The sequence below is a fragment of the Ursus americanus genome, chromosome 6 (genome assembly GCF_024610735.1).
Source record: "Ursus americanus isolate L20-20 chromosome 6, mUrsAme1.1.p, whole genome shotgun sequence".
Lineage (NCBI taxonomy): Eukaryota > Metazoa > Chordata > Mammalia > Carnivora > Ursidae > Ursus > Ursus americanus.
The window spans coordinates 83,599,055-83,617,278 of record NC_142132.1 but is presented as its reverse complement, the minus strand read 5'-3'; the positions used below and the strand labels follow the sequence as shown (position 1 = coordinate 83,617,278).

General features: G+C 41.5%; 1 protein-coding gene across 1 annotated transcript in view; it reads right to left on the bottom strand.

Annotated features, from left to right (window-relative positions):
* The window catches only part of ERO1B (endoplasmic reticulum oxidoreductase 1 beta), a 61,529-nt gene extending 45,381 nt beyond the window's left edge, over positions 1-16,148 (bottom strand). The window contains exons 1-2 of the mRNA XM_045802319.2: positions 15,816-16,148; positions 2,834-2,953 (exon numbers count right to left, since the gene is read on the bottom strand). Of these exons, the coding sequence (XP_045658275.1) occupies positions 2,834-2,953; positions 15,816-15,917 (222 nt within the window). The 5' untranslated portion in view covers positions 15,918-16,148. The remainder of the gene's footprint in view (positions 1-2,833; positions 2,954-15,815) is intronic.
* Between the last annotated feature and the right edge of the window lie 2,076 nt (positions 16,149-18,224).

Sequence of the window (18,224 nt, the reverse complement as noted above, 5' to 3'; positions counted from 1 at the left end):
TTTATAAACGAAGATAGTTTTACTTAGCTTACTCTTCAAAAATGTTTATGCCCCCAGTTGCTGCTTCTTGTTTGATACACTAATTAGTACTGCCAGCCCTAAAGAAGATAGTGGGTACCCTTGTCTTGGTCCCTCATCTAAGTGAGAATTCCTCTACTATTTCCCAACAAGCAAGATGGTGGCAATGCTAACGTCAGGATTAAAATTATCATGTTAAGGAAGTGTCCATCATTTCTATTAAATTTTTTAAAAATTAGGAATGTGTGCTGAATTGTGTTGAAGACCTAAAAGCCTTGTCCTTGCATTCTTAAAATAAGATTAACTTGGTCAGGATATATTTTTTTGCAATATGCTCAAAGCGCTGCATCATCTTTGACTTCATTCCTACCCTCACAGTTTACATTCACTCCACCAGATAAGTCTGCTGGTGTTACCTCTTACATACAATGCTCATTTGCTCACCTGTCACCTCTTCCAGCTCTACTGCCCTATCCCAAACCCCTACCACCTTCCATCTGGTCTCATGCAAAAACCTCCTCCATGGCTTCTCTATTTCCTGTCTCACACCCGGAGAGTTTATTTTGTACACATCCCACCAAAAGTTTATCGCACTAACATTAAAATCCAACATCTTTTTATGCTGAATAAGGCCCACTATAATTTTTTTTTAATCTGGCTCCTACCTATCTTTCCAACTCTCCATATCTCACTCACTTTGCTCCAGCTATATCCGTCTTCTTATTCCTCAAACACGCTAAACCTTTATGCCCGCATTCAAGACCTTTACACCTGTAATTCTACTCCCCTTCCCTGGAATGTTCTCTCTCCATGTCTTGTTATGGCTTTCACATTATGTAGGTCTTTACTCAAATGGCACAGCATGAATGCCTTCCTTTCCTGATCACCTTCTTTAAAAATAAACCTACCTACCCTCTCTACCCCATTAATTTACTCTTTAAATCTCCTACTTTTTCTCCATAGCCCTTACTTTATAACCATACGAAATTATATTTTACTGTTTATTGCTTGCCTTCCTAATCAGAATAAAAGCTTCATGAAGTCAGTCTGTGTGTTATTCATTACTTTACCCAGAGCACTTAGAATAGCGCCTACTGCGGGACGCCTAGGGGGCTCAATCAGTGAAGCGTCTGCCTTCGGCTCAGGTCATGATCCCAGGGTCCTGGGATGGAGTCCCGTGTCAGCCTCCCTGCTCAGCGGGGAGCCTGCTTCTTCCTTCGCCTGCCACTCCCCCCCTGCTTGTGCTCTCTGACAAATAAATAAAATCTTTAAAAAAAAATAAAAATAGGAAAGTTCTTTAAGAAAAAAAAAAAAGAATAGTGCCTACTGCAAAGTAATCATTCAATAACTATTTGGTGAATAAAGGAATGGACAGTACAAGAGACTGTAAACTCCGGCTATAGCAGCCGACTGAGCAGTTAACAGGGGGACTGCTGCTCCTACCTGTGTGTCCTCGCTTGCCCCGTCATAAGTTTGTATGCACATGTTTAAAATTAACCTATTCTCTCTGCTTTCCTTTTCTGCCACTAGTGTGTGGAGGGTACACTGGTGGTGGTTAAATGTCCTTTTTGTTTGATTCACAGGTTGGCAGAACTAGAAAAGGAGTAGATGTCACCTGAATACCCTTGACTTGGAGACAAATGCATTAACTGGATCACAGCACTACCCTCCCCTGGCAGAGTAGGATACTCCCGTTACACACGGAGTAATTTCATTAAATTGGTTAGAACGTGTTCTTAGGATATTGTTATTTTTGCCTACCCAACTTTCATTTTTCCTTCTTCTGTAATATCCCCTAATATTCCTTTGAGAAACAATCACTCAGCCTTCTATTTATGCAAATCGGATTGTTAACCAAAATGTCTTTTCCTCTTTTGGTCAATTAGACCAATTAGATACCTGTATAAGTGTTTTTCCAGAAATCTGGGAGAAATTTCTCCCAGAAATTTGGCACCTGTATAAAGTATTGCAAAAATACAGGAAATGGCTGAGCCAAAATTTTGGTGGTGACATAAAAAGAATGGCCATTAGTTCCTGCTCTGATTTTTCTTATCCTCAGAAATATATAAAGACTAAGATAGCTATATAGAATCAGGATTAAAAAAGAAAATCATGCTCAATTTTTTAAATAAACTAAAAATGAAAATCAAAGAAATTATAAACCCAATTGAATACTGAGAGCAGAAGCACAGCAAAGCATAACAGCAGCATTTACCATATTGTTCTTAAACTTAAAATACTGCTCTTTTGAATATTGCGTTATTGTTGCTACCTTTAAACTGTCATTGGTTACTCTGTAAAGGTCTAGAGTAGAGGTCAGATTTAAGAACCAACTCTGCAGTATTACTCTGAAGGGTGTTCTGCTCTCTCCCCAGCCTGGTTTGGCAGCCCTTCCAGTGAGCTCCCCAGGAAATGTCTGCGGCTGTGGTACTTACACTGCGAACAGCACTAACACAGGACACGGCCGGCCGTCAGCACAACACAGAGCCCGGGTAGCAGTCTACACGGCAGAGCCTAACTTACAACCAAGGCTGACAAATAAGTCTGTGGCAATTTCAGCTTCTGTAAAAGGAGTCTCTGTCTCAAAACCAAAACTGAAAGATGAGGCATTCCCCAAACATAGGAAGAGGGTTCAGGTTCCTTGTGTTCAAAAAGACAATCAGGTTTCACTACAATACTTGATATGTTCCACAGATAAAAAACACATAGAGTGCTGAGAGTCAAAACGGGTTTTCAAAAGGGTCATACAGTCACATCTGTAGACAGCTATGTAAAAAACTTTTTCTACTAACAGAATCAAAAATTATAACTATACCTTGTAATAACGGAAGTAGTCTCGCTCTTGCAATTTTTTTATTTTGGGGAAGATTTTGAAGGTGTTAAAGTTATCAATGCTATCAATATCGCACAGGCAATCATCCAGGACTCCGGTGACCTAGGGTGAAATACATATATATACAGATACATATAAAATTTAAAATATGTAAATTATAGCTATTTCAACCTTAACAAATCTGTACTATTATATAAAAAGATCATTCATTCATTCAAGGTAACTAGCCTTTGTTAAGATACGTAACATTAAAGGGGTGCCTGGGTGGCTCAGTTAGTTAAGCCTCTGCCTTCAGCTCGGGTGGTGATCCCAGGGTCCTGGGATTGAGCCCTGTGTCAGGCTCCCTGCTCAGTGGGGAGCCTGCTTCTCCCTCTCTCTCTGCCACTCTCTCATTCATTCTCTCTCTCTCAAATAAAATCCTTAAAAAAAAAAAGATACATAACATTAAAGCAATCATTTACTTTTTACTATGGCCCATTAAGTAAAAAACAATAGAGGGATTAGATATACCTAATCTGAAGAACTAAGCATTATTGTTTAGAGGCTAGAGAAATATATTGAATGTTCCTTCCCGTCCCCAAACATACATAAAATCCAAGAAGTAGTTGCAATGCTAAAGCAATTTCTTCCAAGACTAACCTAAAAGTCATAGACTGTAATAATATTGCTGTGTAACCTATCTTTCTTTTCTATTGCCATTTATGGAACGCTTATGTGATAGGCATAGTGCTAAGAACATTTCATGTTACCTCATTTATTCTTTAAAAATTCTATGAAATAGGTATTATTATCCTCATTTTATACATAAGAAAATTAAGGCTGAGCATGGTTAAAATAATTTTTCCAAAGTAGAAATGAGACTTAGTCCCAAGTCAATCCCACTTAAAAATACATGCTGTATCCACTACTCAAGGTATACACTAACTAATATTTACAAAATGAGTTCAGAATCCAAAACTTCCATAAAACATTCTTTAGGTAAATTAAAAAATGGGACTCACTGACATCCACATCTTGGATGAATCTTCAGGGAATCAGGCTGAGTGAAAAAAGCCAACCCCAAAAGGCTACATACTATGATTTCATTTATACAACATTTTTTAAGTGGAGAACAGTTTATTGGTTGCCAGGGCTTAAGGACTGGAGTAGATATAGGAATTGGAGACAGGGAGAAGGGTAGAAAGGAGGTAAGTGTGGTTATAAAAGGGCAAGAGGAGGAGAGCCTGGGTGGCTCAGTCTGTTGAGCTTCCGACTCTTGGTTTTGGCTCAAGTGGGGATCTCAGGGTTGTGAGACCAAGCCTCACAGTGAGCAACCTGCCCTGTGCTCAGTGGGGGGTCTGTCTGAGAGTCTCTCTCTCTCTCTCCCTATTCCTCTGCCCCTCCCCACTCCCTCTCTAAAAAATTAATTAAATGTCTTAATAAAGGGCAAGAGGAAGGACCCTTGTGGTGATAAAATTGTTCAGGATCTTGACTCTGGTGGTGGATACACAAACCTAAAGGTGGGATGAAAGGGAACCGCATACACACAGACACAAGTGAGACGAGGGGGGATCTGAGTAAGACCAGCAGTGCGTCAACGTCCTGGTGATGATACTGCACTATATGTGGGAAACCTAGACACAGTGTAGGTGGCATTTTTTGCTATTATTTCTTACAACTTAATGGAACCTACAATTATATCAATTAAAATTAAAATTAAAAAAATAAAATAAAAATAAAAACAAAAATGGGACCCAGGTTGTTAAAGATCATTCTTGTGATCCATTGGAGGGATCTATGCAAAGATGATCAGAAAACGGAACTTCCCAGTTGCTGCTTTGTCAAGCTTTTCCCCTAGGAATGCAAATGTGTCCCCACCTACAACAGAAAGAGTCAGAGGTATATTATCTTTGAAGAACAAAGGAAGTGTAGATTGCTCTGGGTAGCATGGACATTTTAACTATGTTAATTCTTCCAATCCATGATCATGGAATATTTTTCCATCTTTTTATGTCTTCCTCAATGTCTTTCAAGAATGATTTACAGTTTCTAGAATATAGGTCCTTTACGTCTCTGGTTAAGTTAATTCCAAGGTAACTTATGGTTTTTGGTGCTATTGTAAATGGGATGGATTCCATAATTTCTCTTTCTTCAGTCTCATTATTCGTGTATAGAAATGCAACTGATTTCTGGGCATTGATTTTGTATCCCGCCACACTACTGAATTGCTCTATAACTTCTAATAGTTTGGGAGTGGATTCTTTTGGGTTTTCCATATAGAGTATCATGTCATCTGCGAAGAGAGACATTTTGACTTCTTCTTTGCTGATTTGGATACCTTCGATCCCTTTTCGTTGTCTGATTGCTGTTGCAAGGACTTCTAGTACTATGTTGAATAATAGTGGCGAGAGTGGGCATCCTTGTCGTGTTCCTGATCTTAAGGGAAAGACTTCCAGCTTTTCCCCATTGAGAATAATATGTGCAGTAGGCTTTTCATAGATGGCTTTTATGAGATTGAGAAATGTACCCTCTATCCCTACACTCTGAAGGGTTTTAATCAGGAAAGGATGCTGTATTTTGTCAAATGCTTTCTCAGCATCAATTGAGAGGATCATATGGTTCCTGAGTATTTTCTTGTTGATATAATGTATCACGCTGATTGATTTGTGAATATTGAACCACGCTTGCATCCCAGGTATGAATCCCACTTGATCATGATGGATAATCCTTTTAATGTACTGTTGGATTCTATTAGCAAGTATCTTGTTGAGGATTTTGGCGTCCATATTCATCAGGGAAATCGGTCTGTAATTCTCCTTTTTGATGGGGTCTTTGCCTGGTTTGGGGATCAAGGTAATATTGGCCTCATAGAATGAGTTTGGTAGCTTTCCTTCTGTTTCTATTTTTTGAAATAGCTTTAGGAGAATAGGTATTATTTCTTCTTTGAATGTTTGGTAGAATTCCCCAGGAAAACCGTCGGGCCTGGAGTTTTGTTATTTGGAAGGTTGTTTATCACTAACTCAATTTCTTCATAATTAATTGGCCTGTTTAAGAAATCAATTTCTTCCTGTTTCAGTCTTGGTAGTTTATAGGTTTCCAGGAAGGCCTCCATCTCTTCCAGATTGCTTAGTTTATTGGCATATAGCTGTTGATAAAAGTTTCTAATAATCCTTCCAATTTCAATGGTGTTGGTCATGACCTCTCCTTTTTCATTCATAATTTTAATAATTTGGGTCCTTTCTCTTTTCTTTTGATAAGTCTTGCCAGTGGTCTGTCAATTTTATTGATTCTCTCAAAGAACCAGTTTCTAGTCCTGTTGATCTGCTCTACTGTACTTCTGGTTTCTGATTCATTGATTTCAGCTCTAATTTTGGTCAACTGCTTCCTCGTGCGTGGATTAGGCCTGTCCCTCTGTTGCTGTTCCAGCTTCCTGAGGTGAGAATATAAAAACTGCATTTTAGATTTTTTTAGATTTTTCTATTCTTTTGAGTGAGGCTTGGATGGCTATGTATTTCCCCCTTAGGACTGCCTTTGCAGTATCCCATAGGTTTTGGACCATTGTGTTTTCATACTTGTTGGTCTCCATAAATTGTTTAAATTGAGTTTTGATTTCCTGGTTTATCGAGTCATTCCTGAGCAGGATGGTTCTTAGTCTCCAAGTGTTTGAGTTTCTTCCAAATTTTTCCTTGTGGTTGAGTTCCAATTTCAGAGCGTTGTGGTCTGAGAATATGCAGGGGATAATTTCAATCTTTTGGTATCGGTTGAGACCTGTTTTGTGCCCCAGAACATGGTCTGTTCTTGAGAATGTTGCATGGGCATTAGAATAGAATGAGTATTCTTTGGTTCTGGGGTGTAGTGTTCTATATATATCTATGAGGTCCAACTCGTCGAGGTTGGCATTCAAAGCCTTTGATTCTTTGCTTAGTTTTTGCCAGGGTGTTCTATTTCTGATAGTGGAGTGTTGAGGTCCCCTACTATTAATGTATTTTTATCTATATGTCTCTTTATTGTGGTTAAGAGTTGGCTTGTGTATCCTGCTGCTCCCCTGTTGGGGGCATAGATATTTATAATTGTCATATCCACTTGTTGAATACTTCCTTTAAGAATAATATAGTGCCCTTCTGCGTCTCTAACTATAGTCTCTAGTTTAAAATCCAGTTTATCTGATATGAGAATTGCTACCCCAGCTTTCTTTTGAGGTCCATTTGTGGGAAAGATGGTACTCCATCCCCTTACTCTCAGTCTGAATGCATCTTTGGGATCGAAATGAGTCTCTTGTAGACAGCAAATGGATGGGTCATGTCTTTTTATCCAATCTGCAACCCTGTGCCTTTATGGGAGCGTTTAAACCATTTACATTGGCACTAAGAACTGAAAGATAGAATTTTAATGATGCCATGTTGCCAGTAAAGTCTTTGTTTGTATCGGTTGTAACTTTCTTTTCTGTATCACTCCTGGGGCCTTTTTACCTTTATAGAACCCCCGTTAATATCTCCTGTAGGGCTGGTTTCGTGGTTACGAAATTGGTTAATGACTGGCGATTCTGAAATGTCTTTATTTCTCCATCAATTCTGAATGACAACCTTGCTGGATCAAAATACCAAGTTCAGGTCATGATCTCTAGGGAAGAAGCAGGCTCATAGCGGAGGAGCCTGATGTGGGGCTCGATCCCATAACGCTGGGATCACGCCCTGAGCTGAAGGCAGACGCTTAACCGCTGTGCCACCCAGGCGCCCCAAGATAAAAAGCTTCTGCACAGCCAAGGAAACAATCAAAAAAACTAAGAGGCAGCCCACGGAATGGTAGAATATATTTGCAAAGGACACTACAGATAAAGGACTGGTATCCAAGATCTACAAAGAACTTCTCAAACTCAATACACGAGAAACAAATAAACAAATCAAAAAATGGGCAGAAGATATGAACAGACACTTTTCCAATGAAGACATACAAATGGCTAACAGACACATGAAAAAATGTTCAACATCATTAGCCATCAGGGAAATTCAAATCAAAACCACACTGAGATACCACCTTACGCCAGTTAGAATGGCAAAAATAGACAAGGCAAGAAACAACAATTGTTGGAGAGGATGTGGAGAAAGGGGATCCCTCCTACATTGTTGGTGGGAATGCAAGTTAGTACAGCCACTCTGGAAAACAGTGTGGAGGTCCCTTAAAAAGTTAAAAATTGAGCTACCCTATGATCCAGCCATTGCACTACTGGGTGTTTACCCCAAAGATACAGACGTAGTGAAGAGAAGGGCCATATGCACCCCAATGTTCATAGCAGCATTGTCCACAATAGCTAAATCGTGGAAGGAGCCGAGATGTCCTTCAACAGACGAATGGATTAAGAAGCTGTGGTCCAAATATACAATGGAGTATTACTCAGCTATCAGAAAGAACGAATTCTCAACATTTGCTGCAACATGGATGGCACTGGAGGAGATAATGCTAAGTGAAATAAGTCAAGCAGAGAAAGACAATTATCATATGATTTCTCTCATCTATGGAACATAAGAACTAGGATGATCGGTAGGGGAAGAAAGGGATAAAGAAGGGGGGGTAATCAGAAGGGGGAATGAAACATGAGAGACTATGGACTCTGAGAAACAAACTGAGGGCCTCAGCGGGGAGGGGGGTGGGGGACTGGGATAGACCGGTGATGGGTAGTAAGGAGGGCACGTATTGCATGGTGCACTGGGTGTTATACGCAACTAATGAAGCATCGAACTTTACATCGGAATCCGGGGATGTACTGTATGGTGACTAACACAATATAATAAAAAATCATTAAAAAAAAAAAAGAACAAAGGATCGTTAACAACAATTTTGGCTCTAGAATTCCAGATGCTTTACTATCCTAGTTACTAAGATCCTGTCACTAACTCCACTGAATTTCATTCCATTTCTCTAGCTTACTATTTATAAAACTTCAAATTCTAAGTATTGCAGGGGGTAGGGGGAGCAGAAATACCAACTGACAACTTTCCAGGTTTTAAAAATATTTTATCCAGTGATTGCTCTTACAAATTTTTCTTAAATTCTTCCTTTTTAGTAAACCACCATATTCTGGGTTTTTTGTTTGGTTTTTTAAAATATCTTAATTGTGGTAGAGGCTGGGGTAAGGTATACAAAATTATCATGTATTTATTTCTAACTCTTAAAGACAACTACTAAGACAAAAACCTGCATATCACCAAAAATTTTTAAAAACATTAATAGAGGGGTACCTGGATGCCTCATAGGTTGAGCACCTGACTTGGTTTCAGTTCAGGTCATGATCTCAGGGTCCTGAGATGGAGGCTCAGGCTGTCCCTTCAGGCTTCCTGCTCAGCAGGGAACCTGCTTCTCTCCTTCTCCCCACCCTCCACCCCTTCTCTTTCTAAAATAAATAATCTTGAAAAAAAATAGAAATAGAATAGAAATAGAATAGAAAAAGAATTATCTTTTAAGTCCCTTTCTAAATACCCCCCCCTTGAGGTAGAATATCTTATTTTTGTTAATTTCTTTACTCTTCCTTGCAATTTCATCACATATGCTATATCCCTAAACAATATAGAGGGTTTTTTTTTTAACTTTAATATTAATGGCATCTATTGTGTGAATTATATTGTGATGTGCTTCTTTTGCTAATATGTTGACAGCTACCCATCATGAGTTTTATGCTCATTCATTTTCCCTGCTATAAATGTTGCATTATATGAAAATATCACAATGTATTTGTTCTGTTGTTGACCTGGAAGGTAGGCAGAATAATGCCCCTCAAGGATATCCATGCCCTAGTTCCTGAAGCCCGTGAATATGTTACAGTACACAGCAAAAGTGACTGTGCAGACATGATTAAGGATCTTGAGATGTAAGATTACACTGGATTATTTAAGTGGACTCAACACTAAGACCCTTGTAAGAGGAAGACAAGAGTGTCAGAGTCAGACTGGAAGATGCTATACTACTGGCTTTTAAGACCGTGGAAAAGGACACATGGCAGAACACGGCAGCCTCTAGAAGCCTGCAAAAGGGAAGGAAGGATTGTCCACTAGAGCCTCCAGAAGAAATGCAGCCTTGCTGATTCCTTGATTTGATCCAGTAGAAACCGCTTGCAGACTTGTGGCCTATAGATCATGCGATCATAAACTTGTATTGTTTTAAGCCACAAATCTGTGGTAATTTGTTAGAGCAGCAATAGGAAACGGATGCCACCCATAGTCACGCTGTTTCCAGATTAAGTTAAAGAACAAGGCTACACAAACATATTTTTCATTATCTCCCTATATATGTAAGAGTTTCTCCAGCTTATATGCTTACAAGTGGAATTACTACAGCTCATTTCTGAAATAGGTATACCAGTTTACAATCCTACCAACCGCAGACAGAAGTTATGCTAAACCATATCCTTACCAATAGTTGATGCTTTTTTAATTTTTACCAACCTAGTAAGCATGAAAGGGTATCTAATTTTTGTACTAATGAAGTATAATATTTTATGGTCTATAAGACATTTGTATTTCTTCTTGTGTGAAATACCTGTCTTTCATTTTTCTACTGAGTTGTCTTTTTCATATTAACAGGCAGGAATCAATACTTTTTCCCTCTGCTGGTACATTCTTCCAGGAACTCCAACCAGACATATTATATTAAACCATGTCTCTTAATTAAGCTTTAAAATTTACTATCCCATTATCTCTCTGAGCTTCATTCTGAATAATTAATTTGCTTTTATTTTTCATTCATTCATTCATTCATTCATTCAACATATTTGAGGATCTACCTAACGTAAGCCTTGCACTGTTCTAACTGCTGGGAGTGCAGAAGTGAAAGAAAAAAGAAAAGAAAAGAAAAAAGAAAAGAAAAGAAAAGAAAAGAAAAGAAAAGAAAAGAAAAGAAAAGAAAAAAACAGACAAAAATCTCTGCCCTCCATGAGCTTATATTCTCACAGGAAAGGGGGGGAAAAAAAAAAGAATGAGCCAAGTACAGAGTCTGTCAGAAGGTAATAAAGTAATAGGAAAACGAGGGAATGGAGACAGGCATTGCAGGACTGAGTTGTTACTGTTTGTTTTTGCCTTTTTGGGGTAAGATTTTATTTATTTATTTGATAGAGAGCACAAGAAGGCAGAATGGCAGACAGAGGGGCAGGGAGAGGGAGAGGAGAAGCAGGCTCCCCGCTGAGCAGAGGGCCCCTTGCCGTGAGGAGCTCGATCCCCAGCCAAAAGTGGATGCTTAACCAACTAAGCCACCCAGGTGCCCTGATACTATTTTCAAAAGGAGAGTTATAAAAGGTCTCAGTGAATTTTTGGCAATACTTAAAGGAGGAAAAGGAACAAGCCACCCAATTGGGGGGGGGGAGCATTCTAGATACCGGGAACACAAAATATAAATGCCCCAAGGCAGTCAGCTTGCCCAAAGTTTCTGAGGAACAATAAGGAGGACTATGTAGTAGGTGAAAAGGAGAAACAGGAGACGATTATAAGACTCCGGCTTTACTGGAACTTGGGGTTTTCTCACACCAACCAATTTTCCAACTCTCCAACACCAACTGGATGCCCAATTCAGTTCTGATACCACCTGGAGTTAGAGCAGACCTCACAGAATTAAAGGCTCAAATCATACAGACTGTCCTCACCTTAGATATCAGTCTCAATTTCCAAGCCACCTGTACTTCTGACTGACCAGCTATAAATTGGGGCTTCCCACTACTCTCCAGCTCAGTAATTTGCAATGGCTTACAAAACCAGGAAAACACTTATGTTTAGTGGTTTACTGTGAAAAATACAACTCAGAAGGCCAAATAGAATAGACAGGGGCATAGGGTACTGGGAGGTGCAAGTACAGACCTTCCCTGCCTCCGAGCCACCCTCCCAGTAAGGGTCTGTATTTACCCACCCGGAAACTCATCAATCTTGTTTTAAGAGCTTTTACAGAGCTCAATCTCTAGCACCCCTCTCCCTATCCCAGGGGTCATCGGTGCAGCTGAAAGAGGAGAAATAAGCAAAGGATACCAGAAAGACTAGCCTGAAAGGATGAAAATCAAAAAAGTACAGCATCCTGCAAGCCCAAAGAAAAAAAGTATTTCAAGGAGAGTAATGGGGGAGGGGGGAAATGTGGGGAAAAAATGCTTCTATAGGTAAAGCTAAGGTTTAAAAACTAACTACTGGCTTTAATGACAAGAAAGACATTAGTGATCTTGACAAGAGCAGTTTCTGAGGAGCGGAAGGGGCAAAAGTCTGACTGGAGCAGGCTGAAGAGAGGACCAGAATGGAAGGAATAAGGATAATTCCTTTGAGGAGTTTTTCCTATGGAGGAGAACAGAAAAATGGAGCTGAGTCAGGAGAGATGAACGGGTCGAGAGAGACTGTAAATTAGAATTAACACTATGTTTTAGAATGACAGTTAACAGTCCATCAGACAAGGAAAAATTAAATGATCCAGGAGAGAAAGGGAAGATCTGCTTGAGCCATGTCCTTGAAAGAAGGAATGGAACCTAATATACAAGAGAGGGATTGGCCTTTGATAAGAGTTCAGTTCATCAACGATAATCCACTGAAAGTCATGATGCGTGGGTACAAAGACTAATAGGTAAACACATATGGATTACATTGATTACTCCAATTTTGTTAGTGAAGTATGAAGCTTAGAAAAGGGAAAGTATTGGAGGATTAAGTAGAAAAAGACATAAAATGGTTGCCTGATTCAGTAATCATTTCTTCTGCTGGATATAATCAGCTATCTAATCCATCCACTGAGTTTTTAATTTCAGCTCTAGAAATTCCATCACATTATGTTTTAATTTTTTTTATCATTCTTTAAAATCCTTTCAGGTCAGGGTCTTTCTGTCTCTGCCCCCCAGCCCTTGGTATTTAATGTGTTTAAACTGGGTCTGATAGTTTCAGAATCTAAGGTCATCACAGGTCTTTTTCCATAGTCTATATTTCTAGTACCTCATTCACGGTGCCTCATGTTTGGTGAATTTTTCAGGGCCTGGGTTGAAAATAAATTCCTCCAGAGGGGATGGATATTTACTTTTATCAGTAAACTGGGGGCATACCAACCTGGGTCTGCTGTAAATTAAATTTTCCACTAGAAGTTTTTCCCAGCATAGGTGCCATGAATTTGGCCTGTAAACCTTTGTAAGGGCTGGCTCGTGGTTATAGATTCTCAAGGGAGTCTCTTCCCCCTTCCCTAGCAAGTTTCTTACTTTTCCCTTATTACTGGTAGGATTCATATCCCACATTGAGAATGTAGCTCTTTGGAGTTCAAGCTTTATGGCGCAGTCTCCTTTTAGTTTCCTCTCTTTGGGCACACAAAGAGTGTTTTATTTCTTGTCCATATCGCACCAAGGATCACAGCAGAAAGTCAAGATCTTCAGGGTTGGGGGGAAATCCTCAGGGTTATGGACTGGAACACACTTTTTGAGTCTCAAGATCAGCTTTCCATCGGGAATGGGGGGGGGCCTCTATGTATTCCCTGATTTCATACCACCTCAGATGCATTTAGAAAGACCTAAAAACACATCTGACTAAAATTACTTCTTTACAGGAAGATTAACTCATCATACCATTTGTATACACTAGGTCTTTCATTCGTAGTGCTTCCCAGACTACAAAGCACATTTGCATTTAATTTATAAGAAAACAGGGTATGAGAGATGCCTGGGTGGCTCAGTTGGTTAAGCATCTGACTTTGGCTCAGGTCATGGTCTCCAGGTCCTGGGATCAAGCCCCGAGTTGGTCTCGCTCTGCTTTCCCCCTACCCCTGCTCATGCTATATCACATAAATAAAATCTTAAAAAAAAAAAAAGAAAAAGAAAAGGAAAGAAAAAAGAAAATGGGGTATGAGATATACAAATGCCTATCATTTTATGTGCTCAAAAATAACTTTATGCTTTCATTGCAAGGAGACATATTCAATATATTCCTCTTCTTAAATGATTTCTTATAAATACAGGTATTTAAAAAAAAACAAATTTTTCCCTTTATACTTTAGCGGAATTTTTTCTCCCCCCTCCCAATTTAGTATATGTAAGAGAAGTGAAAGAACTTATTTCCACTTTTTTGTTTTCCTGGATCTCCCTCTGCTTTATTTCGATACCCTAAAGAAGCAAGCATACGGAGATATACTGTACAGAAGAAAAAGGTGCCTACTAGGGCTCCAGTTTAATCTTGTTCACTTGAGAAGTGATATTAGTCATGTAAGCTGTCTCAACTTCAGTTACCTCAATAGCTCCACCTCTGGGAGGCAGATCCAATAAAATGAGATAATATATATTTAAACATGTTAGAAATTAAAATACTATTTATAATATGCTCCAACACTATATTAGAAAATACGACCGGAAACAAAAACTAAATGTATCCACTTCTGAGGATTGTTTGGCACCATGCTACTTTGAATATGCACAAATCTTTAATTTCTGAACTATATGTATTCATTTGGACATGATAAAATGACATATATTCATTTGGGTATAATAAAAGTAAACATGCAATTGTAAAACAGTAACATATGTAATTAGTAGATGAAAAAAACCTAAAGTTTCCAGATTGATGACAAAGTATACAATATGTACTATAAAAAGAAAAAAATGAGAAAAATCTCCTTTTAGAAAAATATCTAAATGTATATTCCACCCAAAAACTATCACCCAACCAATAGCTAGAAAATAATTTTGCTAAAGACAATTTGGAAAATTTACTTTTTAGAAGATTTCCAGTTTTCCACTATTTCAGTGTTTTCTAAGCAGGGTTCAAAAGGTAGTTCAGAGGATAAATGCATTACAGTTACTTACAAACAAGTCTTGTTTAAAATTGCTGCCCCCTGGGTCACTTGCAGATCCACTACATCAGAACATGTGGCAGTGGGGCCAGAGAATCTGCATTTTTAACATGCTCACCAATACCAAAACCAAAACTCTGCCCCTTTTATTTTTATCAGATCATTTAAAAAATCATTTAAAAAATATTTTACACAAATAGCATACTCGGGCTTTCTGGGATTTAGTGCACAACACCATGCATGAAAAAAGTATGTGAATAAAGTCAGAAAAACATGTTTACTCATAGCTTCAGTTTTTCTCAGCAGTGAGCATTAATTGCTTCAAATGACATCTCCCCTCATTATCGCGCCACCTGAGACACTTCTCTCTCTCCCTCTCAGCAGTTTTGCCACTTTGCAGACAAGGCACAGCAGCACCTGGCAGGCTATTCCAATTCTTCTGTAGAAAGAAGCAAACAGGGCTCTCAAGGCAAAAAGCTCTGGTTTCCAAAACCCTCCATTTCCAGAGAAGTGAGAACACTTCTGCAATAAAGGTTTCACAGAGGCAGCCCCTAAATTCTAGTTTACTCTCCAGCCATCACCTCACTGACAGGCCTTGTAAGGCCAGACACAGCCCTCCGCCCCCGTCCTGGAGATGCCACCTAGCAGACAGGGCACAAGTTGGGTAAAAAACAGCAGTCCCAAGCAAGGAAAGACGCTAGGGCAAGGGCAGAAGCCGAGGGGCTCTCTAGTCCAGAAGTTCAAGGAAGTCAAGTCTTGTCCCCCACCCGATCCACTCCACTTCTGCGGGGCGCGGGCATCCACCTGCACCTCCCCTCCCTCCCTGTTGGGGAGGGTTTCACCATTTCTACGCGTGTTCTCCTCCCAAAACCGCTGAAGACGTTTTCATTCCCATCTCATCTCCCGCCACACTCCCAGCCACTTAAAAAATCAGAAAGAAAACCGAAAACACCTCAGGGGACCGTCACCATCTTCCTCTTTTTACGGCCCCCACCCCACGAGCGTCGCCATCCCCGCTCACCACGCTAGGGGTTCGCAGACGTTTCCTGGACGTGGCGGTTCGGGTTCCAGCCCCCAGCCCTCTCCCCTCCCCAGAAGCCCCTCGTGGTCCGGCCCCGGCCCTCCCCGCGCCCCAGCTGCGGCCCGGGCCGTTCGCCGCTACCGCCGCTGTTCGGCCGGGCGTCCCCGCCCCGCCATCACTCGGGCTCACCTGGGCCTCGACGACGCTCGGGAGGAAGCTCAGGGTGACCAGCAGCTGCACTGCGGCCGCCGCCCCCTGCCCAGCGCCGGCCCGCCGGGCCCCCCGGCTCATGCTGACCTCTCCCCCCACCGCGGCCGGCCGGGCCCCTCGGGGCCGGGCAACGGCGGGCGGCCCGGGCGACGACCCACGGGGACGGCTCCCGGCGGCTGAGAGACTCCAGGGTCAGAGGTCTGCACGCCCGTCCGGAGGCGGGGGCCGCTCTCCCCAGCTCCCGGCAGCTGCGAGTGAGGCTGAAGAGCCGAGCGCCCCCACCTCATCCCCTAGGCGGCCCCGCCTCCGGCTTCCCCTTCGCCCCGGCCACGCCCCCTCCGAGCACGGGGCCTTGTGGGAGTTGTGGTCCCGCGCAGCCGCGAGCCGGCCTCCTCCCGGAAGGCGGGGCCGGCGGCCGGGAAAACCCGGGAACTACAGCAGCGGAGGCTGCTCCGCCTCCCCGGGCCTCGGGCTCGAAGGCGGCCAATGAGGCAGGACCACGCGGGCCTCCAAAACAAGAGGCGGTGCGGGCCCTGCGGGCGGTGCGGGCGTGCGGACGGGGCTGTCTGCCCCTGCGCCGCCCGCAGTGCCGCGCCCCTCCCCCGGCAGTTGCTCCTGGAAACCGGGCGGGGTTTTTCCCTGTGTGGCAGTTCCCTGACACCGCACCGCCGGGAGGCTCCAGGATGCGCCCGGTGTGCGTTCTTTGTCTCGTTCAGTGTTCTGTAGCCTCCGATCTCCTGCAGGTACGTTAGTAAGCCCCCTGCGACCTGGGCAGGCGGCTCCGGCTCTTTCATTTCATACCCCGCAGAGGTGGACGTCATCCTCTTCCTCGTCCCACTCCCGCTCCTCTGCTGAGACAAACATAATGCACGTTGCAGAATGGGAACAAACCCAAACATTTATAATAATGTATGGGAATGGGGATAAACGCACAGAAGATCTTGGAGTGATACAGACTGGCTTCAGCTCCCACCTCTGAAACATCCTAGTTTATTATGGGCTTCAGACTTACTGATGTTACTTAACCTCTGTGAGCCTTCATTTGTTCATCTGTAAGTGAATAATACCCACCTCGAACACTGTTTTAGGATTACAGAAGATTGTATACATAAAGGGCTTAGTATGGTGCCTAGCATAGAGGAAGTGTTCAATCAATGATAGCTGTTATTTATTAATAGCCTTGATTTCTGGAAAACTAGCAATACATCAGCTTACATATATGTAGTGTGTATTAGATTCCCATTGCTTCTATAACAAATTACCATAAATTTAGTGGCTTAAAACAAAACAAATCTATTATCTTAGAGTTCTGAAAATCAGAAGTCCAAATTAGATCAGCAGGGAGCATCTTCTAAAGGCTTTAGGTGATAATATGTTTCTTTGCCTTTCCCAGCTTCTAGAAGACACCTGCATTCCTTAACAGCTCGTAACTGTGTACCACATTGTCACATCTTCACTCCCTCACTTCTATTGTCACATGCCTTCTCTTGCTTACTCTAACCCTACTGCCTCCCTCTCATAAAGACCCCTGTGATTACATAGGGCCCACCCAGATAATCCAGAATCATCTCTCCACCTCAAAATTCTTAAGCACATCTGCAAACTCCTTTTTCCCATATAGGGTAACACACTGACAGGTTTTGGGGATGAGGGTGTGCACATCTTTGGGGGATAGTAATCAACCAACAAGTAGTGTGTTATACCTTTCTGAGCTTTTTTATAATTTGAGGGGCCTATGCAAAATGAAAATGCAGGGTCCTGTTTCAAAAGATGGTAAGAATTTCAAGACAGTGACAGCAGAGCATTAAACCAGGTGCGGGGCCTTTCTGAGCACAGAGCCCTGAGTGACCGCTCAGGCAGCATGCCCAGAAGCCAGTCACTTCAGTCTTCTTCCTCTTCTGCAGCTTAAAAACAAAAAGAATTTTTGCTTGACTCTTCCGGCGACTTTTCCAGGTTTCCTCTTCTTTGCCAAATCTCTATGTTCTATCCTCCCATTTCCTTCTGCCCCTCATGTAAATGTGCTCTATCCCCATCCTTCTGCTGAAGCTTTTCTCTTATCAAATCCAGTGGAATTTTGTTGTTTTTTTTTTCAAGATGCCTCATCTCTGCACTGTGTTTGATTTTATTGGCAACACATACTTTGTGGAATCATGTTATTTAAAAATTCTGGGAATTTTTTATAGTGGTTTAAAAAAAAGACTAAGTTATAAATTTTCTTATAAAATCTCAGGTCCTTTAGCGGACCTTTTATCTCGGGTCCTCAGTGCTTGTGAAATCAAGGGCAGCAACCACGGTCTGTAGTTAGAGCCCTTCTAGATTTGTCCCTGCAGAACAATTTGTCCCTGCCATTCACCCATCAATGCTGATTGCTTTTAGTCCTTTGTCCTT